An 18,817-nucleotide genomic window follows, 5' to 3' on the forward strand; every position below is an offset into this window, starting at 1 on the left:
AAACAAAAATGCAAAATTTTGCTTTGGCAACTGTCTGAAAAAATAAATACAACAACGAAAAAAAAAAAATACTAAACCTATGCAGAAAAACTAACAAAAAAAGTATAATAATAAAAATCTACAGTGTGCGAAAATTACCAAAATTGAAAGTAAAGTTTAGAAACTGAAAACATAAAGATAAAAGCAAATTCAAAATATTAATAAAAAAAACTAATGATACTAAAATAACACCACATCAGACTTTAGAAACACCGAATCTTTAAAAATAATATATATATATATATATATATATATATATATTAAGTTCTACAGATGATTTCATAAGATATTCTTAAGAATGTTCAGATTATTGAAGAATTCTTAAAAAGTTCTCAATTTTTTTTTTTTTTAGAACATTTGAATTTGAATTATTTTTCTGTTTTGTTTTTGTTTTCTATTCATCTTAATAAACAAATAATTTTCATATAATTTATGTTTGTATAATCTTACAAAGATTATAAATAAAAACCATGTCAAACATTTTCTCTGTTATCATAATTATTTAACTGCATGACATTCACAAACGAAGAAGGGAGGGTTTGGACATCATGGGTCCCGGCGAGACTGTCCCGCCCACACCACACCACCAGTAGTAACACCACAGCCCTATTACACCACACACACACACACACACACACACACACACACACACGGTTCTAACGGGCTGAATCCAACTTCTCACATCTGTTAAAACTACAAATGAAAGAGAAAAAATGAGGAGGGAAAGAGAGGGACAAAAACACGACGAAAACAATGAAGAAACAATAAAAGTGGTCTGTTAGCTTATGTGTTCTTACATAAGATTGTATGTGTGTGTGTGTTTAGGGTATGTGGTCCATCTGGAGCAGGTTAAGAGATAGAAAACACACTTCCTCCAACACTCGTTCTGTCTCTCTCTCTCACTCGCTCTGGTAAGTGGAAGCTCTGCCCTCAAATTAATGGTGGGTGTGGAACAGAAGACAGGAAACACACACACACACACACACACACACACACACACTCGCATAGTTAAACACATATAAACACATAGAACTGGTGTCTCCTCTCTCCTGGAGTGTAACATATTTCCACAGCTGTGTTTCAGCAGATGTGTAACACCACAGAGAGTGTGTGTGTGTGTGTGTGTTCACACCTGTAAACATTTCCTTGCTAAAGAAGAAAGTTGCACACATACGGTTGAGAGTTTGGACACTTACACTTATTTTTCTAGTTTTCACATTTTATAATAATTTTGAAGTTGTGAAAACACTGAATTAATGTAATGATCTAGTGAGAAAAAAACCCTGTTATATTTGAGCTCTTTCTTTGTCTGGATTCCAGCGACGAGAAGTGCATCCTGGGATGCTTTTTAAAACTAGTGTTGAAGGAACATGCTTTTCATGCAATAAACATGCAATAAATAAAAAGAAAGAAATATCAAAAATGAATATATATTTTATTATTAAATAAACATAATAATGTTCCAAACTATAATTGTTTTTAAATAAACATATAAATAAAGATCATTTTAAATTGTTTAATTGTTAAAAAATGCATGAAAACATTTAAATAAATAAAAAAATTCTACAAAATCATAAAAAAAATAATTTAAATGTTTCTTTTGTGCGTGTGTTTTCTTGTTTGAACAGCACCACTGTCATTGTCAAGGAAAGTGATGTTCATTGTTTTTTAAATAAATCTTTTAAAAATGCATGAAAAAATGTAAACTAATAAATAAAATGCTACAAAACTACTTCCAGTATTCAAAGGATGAGTCTTTACATCAAAAGATTTCTAAAATATCATGAAAAACAAATACAGTCAAAACAAAAGCAGTACTCAAACTTTAAGTTTGTATCAAGATTACATATTTATGAACATAATATATCTGTAAATATCAGAATTGTAATTTTAAGACTGGAGTATGATGGGAAAGGAGAGTTAATGAATCCAGAGAGGTTTGGATCAGGTCCACATCAGACCTCGCTGGGACGATCCGCACACAGTCTCATTAACACCCCTAGGAAATGATTCCCGGAGTTGGAAAAGTCAATTAAAGAATCAGGAGGAAGAAAATCTGTCATAATTAAGTTGTAATTGTGAATATCAACTTTGCAATTTAGGTTCTACACATTTTGCGCACTGCTGATGAATAATAACAATAATCACCACCAGAAAGGACTTCCCATTTAGTCCAATCATGTCCAAATGAGCTATTTTTTAAATATGACATTAACAAGCCAGTCAATTTGAAATCATTTACCATGATATAACACTGGCTTACAGCAAAGCTGTGGCTCATTCGACATAGCGACTCTCAGACAATATAATCATTTCAGAATTGATGAATTTTGCAACATTAGCACTGCTTATTACTCTGAAGCTGCTTTGAAACAATTAATATCGTGTAGAGCGCTATATAAATAAATGTGTTTTTTGATTTAAGAAACACAGTATGTGTTTAGACTCAGTGGTCAGAATTTCTGTCCAAGAAAATGTAATAAATTCCTATTATTTCACGATCACGTAATTTAAAAACAAACCAGGATTCAGCGTTTACATGCTCGGCAGAGACACGAAAAGCTCTGGGAGATGATGAGCACACACAGATTAAAGGTGAACATCAGCTCTGTCTCTGAAGGCTAACCTGTGACTTCATTATAGAAAAGAAAATGAGCTATTAACTGCTCTCCTCAATGTACAACAAGAGAGAGAAAAGATGAAAACAACACACAAGATGAAGCAGACCAAGGCAGAAATGTTCATTAAGTGCATGAAAAGTACATTACATGCCCAAACAAAGGCAGTGCATTGCAAAATAATGCTTTTCTTTTAGTAGAAACATCAAAACATTTTTAAATCAAGATCTGTGTCTGGTCTTTGGCTGTGAACGTTCTGCCCTTTCTGTCTGTTAAACTGGACAGCACTGAGGGTGACTTTAAAAGGCATATCCCATGGTGCCCTGCTGCTGTTTCAGAGTCACCTTCTAGAGGACTGGACGTGAGTGAAGAAAAAGTGAGCGGGGTTCAAAAAGTGGCACGGCTCTCAATGGGAAATGTCTTAATTCAGCATCTTTAGGAGATATAATTTAATAGTGAAATGTGAATGTGAATTTGAACACACGAGTAAATCACATCAAAGCCAGATATCTGAGACGGAATCCTCCGATACAAAGTTACAAGATAATAGATTTTGGAATTTTGGATTTAGAATTTTGGAATTTTGAATAAATGCCCACAGAGGTTCGAGAACAACAGTTGAAACACATTTCTAACAGTTTCTGACTCACTGTGTGATCCGAGGGGCCAGAAGGTCCCGGACGGTTTGGGAATGCACCACGGCGAGCTCCCCCCCACGAGCTGAGCAATTCCTCCGAGCGTCTGACCAGCTGACTTCCTCCGACACCAACAGGAAACAGCGGGACGAGTCAGCGTGATGGATCGCATCTGGCAAACACAGCGGCTCCGCTAAAGGACCAGAGACTTACACTTCAGAATCATATCATTTAGAACAATTCTAAACAGCAATAATATAATATAATATAATATAATATAATATAATATAATATAATATAATATAATATAATATAATATAATATAATATAATATAATATAATATAATATAATATAATATAATATAATATAATATAATATAATATAATATAATATAATATAAAACAAAAGCTGCATTTATTGGATTTAAAATACAGTAAAAACAGTAATATTGTGACATTTTAAATATCTAAAAATAGTTTTAAAAATATTTATAATATCTTTAGTGACACATGATTCTTTATAAATCATAAATAATTGGATGATTGGGAAAATACATATCAACATACCACTGAGATTTCAATGCAACAACAAAAAAGACAATAATTTACTGTACAAAACACTGTTTATTAGTCGTATAAGTAATTTTATGTCATTAACTTATATTAAATGTCACCTTTTTTAAATCTTATTACTAAGAATTAGTTTCATTCGTGTTTTTTTGATGATCTCATACAACTTTTTCATGTTGACATCTAATTTCGTGAGCTTCTACCAAGAGACAGATGAATGTAATCGGATGTTTTTAAAGCTGATGAGTGTCTATGGTTAGTTGCATTAGGCATTGTTTTTCCTGCTGTAAGTAAATCAGTAAAGATTTCCTCTGCTCAGCTCAGCTTCTGCACCTGTTTTCTTCTCGCTGCTCCTTATCTGTTCTCTCAAAGCAAACAATGACGAACAGATCTCTGCAGGGCTGATGAACAAACGAGAGAATCGCCTTGCTTTGTGTAAGAGACAGGACGTTTATGGCTTGAAAGATCATGAAAGGCAGGGTATTTTAAGAGAGAGTCCCATGGTCATTTCAGAGCGTGTTATATCTGAGCCGTGGTGACATAACCGCGCTCGTGAGAATGTGTCATCACCAGTTTGTATGAGGCTGTACGTACAGTAGTGAGCTGCCTGTCCAGACAGCATTTCAAGGAACATTCCTGACTAAGATTCAGGTGTTTCAAATCATTATGCTACAGCTGAGACAGACATTTATCCTCTGTGATAACAATCCTAAAATGGCATGAGTATAGCGAAAAACATCTGTCCAAAATGTCTATTATGAATTGTACTTTATCCAGTGCTAATAAACTGATTTTACTCAATATAAAATCTGATGACAGCAGTATCATAAATCATGTTTATTATATTATTATTATTATATTATTTAGCTCAAGTCACAGGAGGAAAAAATAGTTTGAGCTAAAACATAATGACAAAATCAACTGCCTTTTTTTTTTTAATGTTCGGATACTTCTGAATAAACAACCAATTTCTAATGCTTTATTTTAATAATATATAATATAATATAATAAAAAAATAATATAATATAATATAATTCTCTTTATAATATAAAGTCTCTTCTCATGAATTCCGCATTTACTTGATCAAAAATACAGTAAAAACAGTAATATTGGGAAATATTATTACTTTATTTTTATACTGTTTTATTCAAAAATAACTGCTATCAATTTAAATATAATTCCTTCAGAAATCATTCTGATATGTTTGTAAAAAAGTGGTCTTAGAACAGAGCGTATGTTTTTGTCTTGTACCTCTTGCTATCTCTCTCCCATCCTTCCTGATCCTCCAGTCCACGTTAACGCCCACTCCGCCCCAGTTGACCAGAGAGACCGCCTCCTCCAGGCTCTGATTGGCCACTATGAGTTGGGGGCAGTGGAGCTCGAGTCGAGGGGGCAGCTCCACGCTCACGTTCCCCTGCGCCACGATCTCCTGGTGACCCGCTGAGAGACTCACCTGAGCCTGGTACCGTCCCGGGACACCGTACTTATGCCTCGCCGTGGTGGTGGGTGTAGAGGCGTTTACCCGAGGCGAAAGGTCACCGAAGTCCCATGAGAAAGAGGCAGGGAAGACTGACGAGGCGACAGACAGGACGGCTTCTGAATGAACGGACACACGGCGAGAAGCAAGAGAGGCGGAGAAATTCACCTGTGGATGGAGAGCATATTCAAACTACGATGAAAAAATCTCTTCTGCTCATCAAGGCTGCATTTATACTATCAATTTATACTACTAAAATACAGTAAAAACTAATACTGTGAAATATTATTACAGTTTAAAAATAATATATTGAATATATTGTAAAATGTAATTTATTGCTGTGATACAAAGCTGAATTCAGGTTTCACCACGATCCTTCAGAAATCACAAAACATTTCTTTGATCAAAAGAAAGTTAAAAAGAACAGCTTTTATTTGAAAAAGAGGACGTTTGTACCATTATAAATGTTTTTACTACTAGTTTTGATTCATTTTATATGTCCTTGCTGAATAAAAGTAATTATTTAATTATAAATAAATCTCAGTGAATCTAAACGTTTGACTGATTCTTTGAGTCAGTTCTTTTTAATGAATCAGTCAAAAGAATCAGTGGCTGACTACAGCAGTCGTGCTTTTTCTTGTTTTGTGCAACCTTTGACAAAATGTATTATTATTTAGGTTTCCAGAATTTTGAAAAATTGAGTAAATTCTGAATTAGAACCAGTTCTCACATTCTGAATTCACATCGAAACTACTTTTTAGTATGCAGTATGCTATTTCACCTCACAGCACAAAGCATTATGGGTAATATTACACCCAAAAAGTGTGCACGGTTATATACTTAAAAAAAAATCCACCAGGAATAGTACACAATCCAGGTATTTTAGAGCAATATTTATAGTGTAAAAAAAAAAGCAATTGGTATTTGAATTTGGATTCATCCCATATGTGAGCTCATCTAAACCTATATGACTATACGGCAATGTAACAATCTGGAACCTGAAAGACGTCCTTGGCCACAGTCCAGCGGCACTCCTTCATGACCAGCGGGTCGGAGCACGCGGCCGAACACTGGGACTCGCTGATGTAATTGGGCTCAGAGTTGGTGCTGCACAGACACTCTCTCTGCTGTCCCAGACCACCGTAGCGCTGGCTCTCATGGAAGCATTTAGAGTTGCATTCCTCCCGTGAGAACGGCCCGGGAGTGGAGGAGGAGAAGATGACCAGCTCCACACCTGCCACATGCTCCTCGTCCTGCAGACATCCTGCATACGTCAGGCCTGAGAGATGAGACAGCAACAGACATGTCAAAGCTCTTCAAACTGTTTTTTTTATTTAGTACCTTGACTTGAAATTGAGCGCTGTGCATAATGGGACACAATTTCATGCAATCGGCTTGTACACTTATTTAGATGCAGAAGGTCATGGGGCTCATTTCAGGCACAATACACATACTTCATACTACAGAAGTAACTGGCCTAATCTCTTCCTGCTTCACAGAGCTGTGTCCTGTCACTCACCGCAGGTGTGCACACTGACGTTGAGCAGCGGCTGGTTCTTCAGCTCGGCCGGACGGTCACAGAGCACAGAGTTGGGTCGCTTGACTCGAACGCCCTGGTCCTGCAGCCAGCTCACCAAACGCACCAGCTTACAGTCGCAGACGAACGGGTTAAAGCTCAGATCTCTGAAGGAACATTACACAAACACATTGCATGGCCCTTACTCAAACAGCAATGTGTGATAAGGAGAGTAATTTAAAGAGGACGTGGAGACCCGGGGTGTAACATAAGCCTTGTTTTGTCTGACGTGTACACAGATGATGGTACAGCAGCGGCGGAGCAATCTGTCACTGTTTAATCAGTCCAGGAAACACAACACACACACTAATCTATAATTATAGTGGAACTGAAAGACGTTCACCGGGGAATTTTAATCGGCGTATGAAAGCGCTACTTGAAAAGTCACGGGGGGAACGCTGTACTAGAAAATAAAGCTTTAGAGAATTAAAAAACGCCAACAGAATTCGGATAAGAACATTTAATCATCTGATATGTGAACATTAAATCACTAAGGGCAAAGAATCGTAATGTTTCTTTTAACTATAATCATTATAATTAAGCAAAACGTTACTGCGATAAAATGCAATAAAACATACTGTTTAGGGCCATTGGGATTTTCTGATATTAATTTCGTGACAAGCACATTTTCTCTTTAGATTCTCATAACTGTAAAACAAATCATCTGGACACACTTTAAAATTAAATTCAGGAATTAAAAACTACCACCAAGTATACCTGTAATTATACTTTGCAATATAAATAATATATTTATGACATATTTTAATAGAGTAATCTCTATTTAACCAATCCAAACCAAACCAAACAAAAAAAAATCTGCATTCTTTGATGAATAGATGGATCCAAAGATCAGCATTTATGAGAAATAAAAAGCCTTTGCAACATTATACAGTATATCATTCAAAAATATATATTTTTTGGAAAAGAAATTATAGATATGAATACTTTTATTTAGCAAGCTTTAAAATCTCAATAAATAACATTTTGAAATATATTCAAATAGAAAACAGTTATTTTAAATAGTCTAGTAACAATATTTGAGTTTACTGTTTTGCTGTACTTTGGATCAAATAAATGCAGGCTTGGTGAACAGAAGAGACTTGACTGGTAGTGGATACTATAGGCAACTTTAATTATTCTCTAATTTCTAGCTTTTAATTTGCTTAGAAATCTATAACTGCTTGACAATAACAAATAATAATGATTTTTTTTTTTTTATATACTACAAACACTTAGGCTATTTATCACATAATAAGGCAGAATCTATACTGTAATAAATCTATGTCAATTAGCACTGTTTTGTCGATATACTGCACAGTATTTATGACCTGCTGGAGATGACTTGAAAAAACATATATTGTCGCAATCGTATATTAATGTCTTCGTGTTTCCAAAAGTTTCAGTTCTTCTGTCAAAACAACTGTTTTCATACAGCGATAGCTGGACGCTGTTGCCCATATTAGGAGTTTCCTGTTATGCCTTTCTGCGCGAGAGCGCGCTCCGGCTTCGAGGATGAATGAAACACACACTGCACGAGCGTTTAGCGCTTCTGGGTCCGAATAAAATATCAGGTCATGCGCAGACTATCCTGTCTCTTTGAGTTTAAATCTATATTTATTCACACCAGCTCTTGAAAACATCTATGCGAACACATTTGACTGAAAAAGTACGGGGATCTACGCCCCTGGGTTGCTGTAATAAAGGATGCCATGATGTATTATTTAATATTATTTCATTTATCCAGCTCATTTGAAACACATGCGTGTTTATACTCACATCATAGTTAAATTAAATAAATGATCACATGTTCGTTCCTCAATGGTGGTGATCTGGTTGTTGCTCAAATCTCTGCAAGACAAAAGTGAATTTATATGTATATTATTTCTCAGCCTCAGTAGTTTTTCCTTCTTTCTTTTCCTCTCAGTATAATCGTTCCCTTGTTCAGCCGCTGGAGCAGCATATGGAAAAGTTCTGGAGTGATTTTGGTGTGTGTGTGTGTGTGTGTGTGTGTGTGTGTGTGTGTGTGTGTTGAAAGGGAGCAGGAAATGGTGCAGTCAAAGCCTGAAGCAATGACTTTTAATTGGTTGTAACGGGCATGTGATTGAACGAACAGTGTGTGTGTGTGTGTGTGTGTGTTAGAAACAGTGTAGTCGAGGTGCAAGTGTGATTTTTATCAAAGATAAACGTCTGGATACATGACTTCACTTTCTGTTTATTATGCTTTTGTTTGAGCTGAAAGAGTGGAGTGTGTCCGTTCAGTTTCTTCAGCGTTTGACTCTGCGGTTCGGGAGAGACTCCAGAAAGATCCGCCTACACTTTCTCACCATATGAGCTCCAAAACGGTCTGGGAACTAGACCATACTGCCGCCCACACACACACACACACACACACACACACACACACTTACAGCACAGCTAACGGCCCACAGTCCAAGATCCCGTGAGGAAGAGTGACCAGACGATTGCTCTGAAGATACCTGAGGAGAAGAGCAAACAACTGAAACACCGGAGTGTGTCTGCTTGAGTTAGGTTCAGTTCCCCATATATACATAAAAAAATATATATATGTGTATACTGTGCATATTTATTATGTATATATAAATATAAACACATGCATATATATATTTAAGACAAAAACATAATCATAATTTTATGTTTATAAATTAAATATATTTATATATAATATAATATAAATATATAAATGTATAGACAATGTAAATAAACATTTTCAAAATATATACTGAGTGTGTGTATTTATATATACGTGTGTGTGTGTGTTTGTATATATATATATATATATATATATATATGAACTCATAAAGAACATAATAATAACAACAAATACATCAACAATAATGATAATAATAATTTCACATTTTTTTGCATTTTAATTGTTTGTTTTATTATAACTATCATTTCTACTACTATAATAAATATTGTCCAGTCGAGAGAACAAAAATGTCTTCTGCAATGAAAGATCTCACAATATATTATTTAGTATTGTTTAATTTATTCAGCTCTTCATAATCAAATACTTTATTAATAATAATAATACATTAATAATAAAAACAATAATACAAATCCAATCTTTAAAGCCATTAAAATAAAAGTTATTTATTCAGTTTCTCATAATAAAATATTTTATTACTAATAATACTGATAATAATATAAATAAAGAATATATTTCGCATATAGAGTTTGTCTTTAAGCGTTTAAATAAGATTACTTTAATATAATAAAAATTAGATATTAATTGAACACTGTAAATAGTTTAGTTGGGATCTTGGTCCAGATACTTCTTGTGTCAGTTTGTCTCTTGCTGCTGTAACGGTGTATTTTAAAACGCTGTTTTTGTGGCGAAGAAAGACAAGATTAAAAAGAGCTCAAGACTGCTCTTTATTGGTGATAAAATCATCAAATAATAAATATTTGAGATCATAAAATAAGTTTTGTTTGATATTTTTAACAGGCACTAAGAGCTACATATTTATTTTGAAGATGGACAAAAATGAATGCATTTGAAATATTTTGAGTAAAAGAATCAAGTACTCACACACACAGACTTCTAGATTTAGCATATGCATCACAACAACGGTGACAAACAAAAGAGCTCCATAGCACAAACTCATCCTTATTTTACAGCCTATTTTGTTCTGATTGTCACCATTGATTTGATGCATATCCAACATCTGTATGTCTGTTTGTGACGACATGATTGGTTTTCTAAAAGTACATTATTTTTTCTACAAGGTTTCTATCCATAAAAATAAATCCATAGTTGCAACAAAACATTAACATCTTATTTTGCCTAATTTGTCACCATTACAAGCAAGATGTGTAGTGTACGCTTGATCTCAACTCTCTCTGCCACAATAAGAGTGTTTTATAACACACCGTTACAGCAGCAAGAGACAAACTGACACAAGAGGTAACTGGACCAAGATCCAAACTAAACCAAACACTGATCACCACAATGGTGACTTCAAATGAATCAAGTATCAACATTTAAACCTCTGTTAATTCTCAATAAGAGCTTCTCTAGATGTCTGACAGAAATAAACATTTTTAAAAAAATACGTCATAAAAACATTCTGTCGTGGCCTAGTGGTTAGAGAGTTTGACTCCTAGGGTAGTGGGTTCGACACTCGGGCCGGCAGTAACATGACTGAGGTGCCCTTGAGCAAGGCGCTGATCCCCGGGTGCCGCAGCATAAATGATGAACACTGCTCCGGGTGTGTGTTCACAGTGTGTGTGTGTGTGTGTTCACTGCTGTGTGTGTGTGTGTGTGTGTGTGCACTGCTCTGTGTGTGTGCACTTTGGATGGGTTAAATGTAGAGCATGAATTTTGAGTATGGGTCACCATACTTAGCTGAATGTCATGTCACTTTTCACTTTAAAATTGTGTATGCCTATAGATAACAGGCCTTGTAAACAAAAGATATTTTGTTCTGACATTCTTTAGGTTAACATGACTATTTATGTTGTGACAACTTGTGATATTAAGTTATTTCTAAGTTGGATGGACTTTAGTCCACGTTTGTTAAGTTTACTCAAAAAAGCGCTTGCGATAAGTTGCCTTATTTTTTTAAGTTGACGCAACTGTTTTTTTTTTACAGTGAACTTAATTTAAATATTTCCAGTCATTAAACTAATTATAATCAAATAATAATTGTTATAAAAGATGTCATTATATTTTATCTAATATTTCATTAGTGCTGGGCAATGATAAAATTTGTAAAAATCATGTTATTGTCTGCGATTAATCGCAATTTATCACATTATTATGCAAAAAAATAATAATGCATTCAAATGTAGTGTGTTGTGCAATTTTTCATTTAAAAGTAGGCCTACTGCTATATGAACTAAAGAGTAATAAAAAGTGTTTGCAAACACTTTACACAAATAAGGTGCTTTTTAGAGCAGTGTTCATTTTACATAGTAGCAGTTAAAATATTTCTTGTAGCCTATATCTAAACTATAACATTAATGTAATTAAATTAAATATAAAACAAGTCGTTTGTCCCTGCCAGAACATTACCGTTATAGAAAATATTTTAGAGTTTTTTATAGAAATAAGAAGTTATGGTAGTATTCAACTGCATTCCAGTAATGATAATCAGGAGAGAAAATGGGCTGAGAATAATTTCTAGGTTCTTAAAGGAAGCTTTATTTTTATTGTGGAAAATATAATTAATCTATACCTGATATCTTAAGGGGAACAAGTGAACAGGAAGTTGCAGATTATGAAACGAGAAGGCTTTTTGCTTTAGCACGAAGAAACACACTCACGTTTGCACCAGACCACCTATTATACAAGCACCAGACCACCTATTACCGACGAACATCTCCAGCACACACACACACACACACGCTCACGCACACACACGCACACACACGCTCACGCGAGAGAGACGTGGCACTTACAGCTCCTTGAGGGCGGTGAGGTGATCAAAGAGGCTGGAATCCACTGACAGAATGTGGTTTCTGGACAAATCTCTGCAACAGAAGCCAGAAAGAGACGCTTAGAGATTCACACACACTCAGACTCGAGATAACCGCTGCAGGAAGATGAGAAGAAGTTAGCCGTTTCTGACCCGTATGACTGACTTTCTTCCGTGAAACACAAAAGGAGATGTTTAGCAGAATGTTCATGCTGCTCTTTTCCATACAGTAAAAGTGAGTGGAGACTGAAGCTCCACAGAAAGTGTTATACAAGTAGTCTGTGTAGCTTGTGTACAACATCACAAGGATCATTCAATGGATTTATGCGAGGGACAGACTGAAAATTTAAATCTTCCCCTCTGCCGTATCTCTCAAATCCCAAATTTGAGTACTTTCATGGGACACGATGACAATGTAAATTACTGTACACTGGCATTTTTGTGTAAACCACCGAAAATGGACATTACATACTGTCCTTTTTTAATTTGCAATATTATTTATACTATTTCCTGGTTATTTAAGGAAGAACAAAGCAATATTCTAATCTGAAGAACCACATAGAAAAAATCAGAAACATGTTTAATCTAAAAAGATCCATATATTGCAACTCCGGTTTTGTCTTTTATACTCATCAAAGCTGCATTTACTCAATCAAAACACAGTAAAATCAGTAATCAGTTTCTGAAGTAATATTGAAATGTAAAATAACTGTTTTATATTTGAATATATATATATATATATATATATATATTAAAATGTAATTTATTTCTGTGATCAAAGCTGAAGTCTTTAGTGTCACACGATCCTTCAGAAATCATGTGCTCTGAATCTTTTATAATAATTCACGTTGATGAAAACAGTTGTGCTGCTTCATATTTTTGTGGAAACTGTGACTTTTTCAGGATTCTTTGAAGAATAATACATAAAAAGAACAGCACTGATTTGAAGCAGAAATCTTTTGTAACAATATGAATGTCTTTACTGTCACATTTGATCAATTCATGCATCCATGCTGAATAAAAGTATTAATTTCTTTCAGAAACATTATTTAACAAACTTTTGAACAGTGCATACGTTATAACATATGCATTATATAAAGAAATAATTATTAAACCCACATTTGCATCTCTCATGATGCAAAGTGTAAACAAAATCAAGATAATGGACCAATCAGAATCAGTCTTTCCTATTAACACACCAATCAAATTAAACCAATAATGCAATCTGCACAACAGACAGGTGTCAGCACGTGTGTGTGTGTGTGTGTGTGTGTAAACTCTGTTCCCAGAAGAAAACATCTGTCCATTCCAGACAGACTGTGTAAGAGAAGAGGAGGAGTTTTACTCGACTGACGCTCCATGCTGATGAAAAGCCTCTGCTAAAGTCATTACTGTGTCAGTTCCTCACTAATAGGAGGCGTTCTTACACATCATCACCTTACATAACACAGCCTGCATGTGTGTGTGTGTGTGTGTGTGTGTGCAACTGTGGCAACAAATCTTAATGTTATCAGCGCACAGTGAATGAAAGTGGAGCGCATGTGTGTCGGTCACTGAGGGACCAAGTGTATTTTGAGCACAATCAGATTTATATCGTGTTGTGTAAGGGTCTCCGAAAGTTTATTCAAGCAACTAGAATGGTAAATAGTATCTTCAGCTCACAGTCGTGAGATGTCAGAAATCAGAGAAAAACTTCTGCCTCAAACTTATTCTCCTTTTTCTGAGTTTATCCTTGTCAGGATGAGAAGTTGAGTTTATTTAGGTAAATAAAATAATAATAAGTTATTTTATGTACACCGGACAATAGAACACCAAGGTCGTAGGTTTGATGCCTAAGATAAAATAAAATAAAAACCTTGAATTCAATTTGTTTTAGATAAAGTGGCTGTCAATTGCATACAAAAAATATTTACAATAAATATATTAACAACACTATGTAAAAATACATTCATTAAATAAAGGGATACATTTACATTTGCTAATTTGATTGTCTAAGCATGCCATGGTTCTGTTTTTGACATAAATACTATAAAACAAATAAATAATAAAGATAATGGAATACCTTTAGCCTAAAAGGTTGAATAAACATGGGTCCAGCATTGGATTAAAAAAAAAAATACATACAAAAATACATAAATAAATAAGGATAAAAGTATCTATCAAATGCACATAAAAATCTAATAAAATATAAAATCATTAATTGTACAGATTTCTATAATTATTGATTTAAACTAAGTGCTTTTTATTGCATGCCATGCAAAATCATTTCTGTGCAAGCTGTTTCTACAGCTCGGTTTCAAGGGATTTCACACTAGTGACAAATGAACATCTTGTAACCTCAAGTTAAGACCATTTTAATTGCATTAAGTGAAGTTTTATATTTGAATTTCTAACACTTCTTTTAACCCAAATTGGAGGGGTTTCACAAAAAAGCAACAAACAACCAATCATAAACTAAACAACGCTTGTCTCTTTTAATATTCATGCACTTCTAGTCAAAGAAAGTTTAACATGACGGACAAGTAGTTAAATAAGGTCACGTATTAATCTCATATGGAAACTGGAACGCCCAGGATTGATCTTTAAACCTTTGCTTTGGAGATTTCTCTCTTTATTTGTATGTCATTCCTTTATGTATTTAGTTTAGTTTATTGATTGCAGAAGGAAGATCTGAAGCTGATGATTTCCACTTGGGCTTCAGTGTTTGTTCGCCTGATTGCTGGAAAAACGGCCGCTGGAATATGAAGTAGCTCTCACGTGTGGCTCAGATTTTCCATGCAGCAGTTGAAAAGGCTTGATTTAGCGTCCAGATACACTTCAACAGACAAGAGCAGATTGTGGTGTGCTGTTTTTCTGCTGTTTTTGTCTCTGGACAGAGAGACGGGAACTGTCTGAATGCACACTTACTTCACAACTACAGCTGGAGGAAAGCCTCACAAGTCACCACCAACTAAAAGCAACCAAAAAGTACCAAGGTATGTTTTTAGGATGTACTGTACAGTATACCATAAACTACATAAAGACTATGGTCCATAAATATGTTAACGAAACAGATCACCCACAAATGTATTTGCTGAAATTTCACTTCACACGATATTAACTAATGTCATGCGGATTATTGTTATGCTTTTATCAGTTGTTTGGACTCTCATTCTGACGGCACCCATTCCCTGCAGAGGAGGTGAGCTAGCGATATAATGCAAAGTTTCTCCAAATCCGTTTCAATGAAGAAACAAACTCATCTATATCTTGGAAGCCCTGAGAGTGTTATGCATCAAAGTGCATGTTTAAGTTACATTTCACCTTAAAATGAAAAGAAAAGAAAGGTATTATTGAAAATAAATGTCCCATAGCAAAATTTTACAAACAAGACAAAACAAGATTTAACTGTATTTTCACCACTTAACTTCAAATTAAACATTCCTTCCTGTGTTAAATAGTTTCTGTGTGACCAATCCCATGAGCCACTGGAAGATCCAACTATGACATCATGCTTCTAAAACGAGGTTCCTAATGATGTCATTGAGAAGATCCTCATGCATGAGATCAGAAAGCATCCTGATTCACAGCTGGCATGAGCATGGAAATGAGGTATTATGACAAATCCATATTCACAATAACATGAGCTATTCATTTTAGAGCCGAAATAAAGTTACTGCAGCGCATGAGTATGTGTATAAACACAGAACGCAGTTTCCTCCCTCTCTGTAACATAAAGCTCCAGTGTGCGGCCTGAACGTGACCATATAAATGTGACCTCTTCAGTTTATATTAGCAGAAGTCAGGCTCCTGTGTGCAGCTCTGCGCCAGAGCCCGAGCCCCTTGGCGGAGCTGCGCGAGGGAGTCTGTGAGCGACATATGGTTCTGGTTTACTCTACCAGGCGCACTGATTTCACCTTATAAGGGCCGAAGGGCTGTCTGGTGCCACTTCGAATAGGAGTGAGAGAGAGAGAGAGAGAGAGAGAGAGTCAAACGGACAGAAAGAAAGATGGCAAAACAGCCCAGAGAGTGTGTTTCATACCACAGCTAAAGAGATTCATATCAGCCTCTCTAGCTTGCAAAAAGACTGGAATATGAAAGGAATATGACAGAGGAAGTCATATATAGCCAGGTTTCCATCCAAAGTTGCGAATTTAACTTATGCGCAAAAATGGAATATCACACAAAATATTTGCGAACAAGCAGCGTTTCCATCCAACGAGTCAAAGAGAACAAAATCATCACTTCCTGATAAACTGGCACTATACATCACTAAGAAAAGTGGGAGACGCTACTGAATATAATATTTCCCTATATAATAAATAACTTGCACCTCAGAACGAGCAGACGAAACACAATGAATGCGGTCAGTGCTTTCGGAGGTGGACGCTGCTGTTTGGGAACGCAGTCGTTTAACAGCGCTGAGAGGGAATTATACAGAAATACTTTGATGACAGACTTTGCTCGGGCGTTTCAAAATGACCATAACAATATTTCAGATGCTGTGAAATGAGATCGGTCTGCTGGTTATTTAGGATTTAGGATACCTGTACATACATAATGCTCATTGTAATATACCTGCCCATAGTTTCTCAATTTGTATATTGTCATTCCTTACCTACTTATTTGTATTTTTTTGTATTTTTTATTCCTAATTGTGTTTTTTGTTCTGTCACTGTCATTATGTTGCACTGCTGTCACGAAAACAAACTCCTCGTATGTGTGAACATACCTGCCAATAAAGCTCATTCTGATTCTGATTTACCGTCCCATCGTGCAAAGTCACCTGACTTTTTTGATGAGCTTTGAGGAATTTATTTGCAAAACGCATTTCCGTCTCCCATTATTCGCATTAACCCTTTTTCGCTCATGTCAAAAACCACCTCAAGCGAGCGTAAAAACGTTATTTTTTTGCGTTTTAAGGCATTTTATAAATTCGGTGATTCCATCACTCGATTCTGATGCGATACTTAAAAATGCACATAAAATCAGGGTGATGGAAACCCAGCTATAGTGACATCAGTTTTCCTTTAAATTAGTCTTGTAAAACTTATCTTCCCTTTCCAATGTTTGTTGACTATAGAACGTTCTGGTTTTGTTGCACCATGTCACTCTCTCAATGTAAGTTACGTTCAGAATGCATTAAAAAGATGGTAATGGTAAACTTTCAAATTGTAGTATGCTACATCTTAGCCACATGACAACCAACTGAACTGTTTATATCAGCATGTTATTAAATGTATTAAATATTGCATTATTGCATATTCTGGAATTGTTAATCCAGTTATCATCTCAGAACAATTACATTTTTTGCCATCTAATTTTGCACAAACAATTTAGAGCATCTGGTAATTAGGGATGAGCACTACAACTAATTTAACAGTCGTTTACCGGGTACCATACAAGGAATTGCAGTTTTGTGTGAAAGCCTTAACATTTGTTAACCAAATAACAAGCGTTTCTGATTAAATCATCAAATTGGGGATGGAAGGTCAAGTTGAGTGTAGTGCATTCTGGGACATAGTAACAGTGTGCTCTGGTTCAGTATTGCACTCTGGCAAATGCAGTAGATTAAATTATAGAAATTTTGCTTAATGTGCAATTAAAGTGCTGTTTTGTGTAAAATGTCTATTTGCAAATACAACTGAAAGAACCAACCAACCTTAAAAAGAAAAAAAAATATATAATAATTTTTTAAAAGTATGCTAAACTATGGGAAACTGTAGTTATGTCATTAAAAACCTGCTTCTGATTCATGTGTCACACTGGTAATGGAAGGTCAGGTTTAGTGCATCATTTTATATTGCACGTTACAAATATAGTAGATTATTAAACAGGTATTCAATGCATAATGACATTTTGCTTACTGTGCACTGTACTGAATAGAGTAGAACTAGTGTAGTTTGGTAGCATGTGATTGTGAATATAGCCATGGTGTAAGATGAAGAGACTGGAGCCGTGAGGATGACAACACTGACCACTGCCGTGAGCATTAGGCAGAGGAGAGCCGTAAACGCCAAGCCACAACTGGCTGTAACCACGATTACACACTAGCCCACTAAACAGCAGTCTGTCTGTTGTGGCCGAGATGGAAAAAAGCGTAAGGGTTGGGGGAGGAGGGGAAGAAAGGAAGAAAAAGGAAAGAATTTTATGGCGCGCTCCGTTTTGTTTATGTTCGAAATTTCAGAAGGAGGGGGTCAATGATTCAGGCCAGCGCTCTGTGTGTGTGTGTGTGTGTGTGTGTGATCATGTATCTCATTTATTTAAGTCAGTGTGTGTATAAATTAGAGCCAAAATATACGTGTGTTTGTGTAAATATTAAGTCTGAGTGAGTGTGTTTGTGTGTGTGTGTGTGTGTGTGTGTTTGGTCCTGATAAGTACCAGAGTGGTACTGTAGCACCTCGGGGCTTTCAGTGAACAATCGTCCACTGTGAGCCGCTCGCATCTGGCTTTATTCCTCAGCTGGGCTCTCTGGATCTGTC

At 35.5% G+C, this 18,817-nt stretch overlaps 1 protein-coding gene across 1 annotated transcript in view; it reads right to left on the bottom strand.

Annotated features, from left to right (window-relative positions):
* LOC132144049 (polycystin-1-like) overlaps nt 1–18,817 on the bottom strand; it is a 78,076-nt gene that overhangs the window by 50,440 nt on the left and 8,819 nt on the right. The window contains exons 2-8 of the mRNA XM_059554773.1: nt 12,340–12,411; nt 9,324–9,392; nt 8,692–8,763; nt 6,859–7,022; nt 6,338–6,618; nt 5,114–5,507; nt 3,308–3,485 (exon numbers count right to left, since the gene is read on the bottom strand). Coding sequence (XP_059410756.1) covers nt 3,308–3,485; nt 5,114–5,507; nt 6,338–6,618; nt 6,859–7,022; nt 8,692–8,763; nt 9,324–9,392; nt 12,340–12,411 — 1,230 coding nt within the window. The remainder of the gene's footprint in view (nt 1–3,307; nt 3,486–5,113; nt 5,508–6,337; nt 6,619–6,858; nt 7,023–8,691; nt 8,764–9,323; nt 9,393–12,339; nt 12,412–18,817) is intronic.

The sequence above is a fragment of the Carassius carassius genome, chromosome 7 (genome assembly GCF_963082965.1).
Source record: "Carassius carassius chromosome 7, fCarCar2.1, whole genome shotgun sequence".
Taxonomy (NCBI): domain Eukaryota; kingdom Metazoa; phylum Chordata; class Actinopteri; order Cypriniformes; family Cyprinidae; genus Carassius; species Carassius carassius.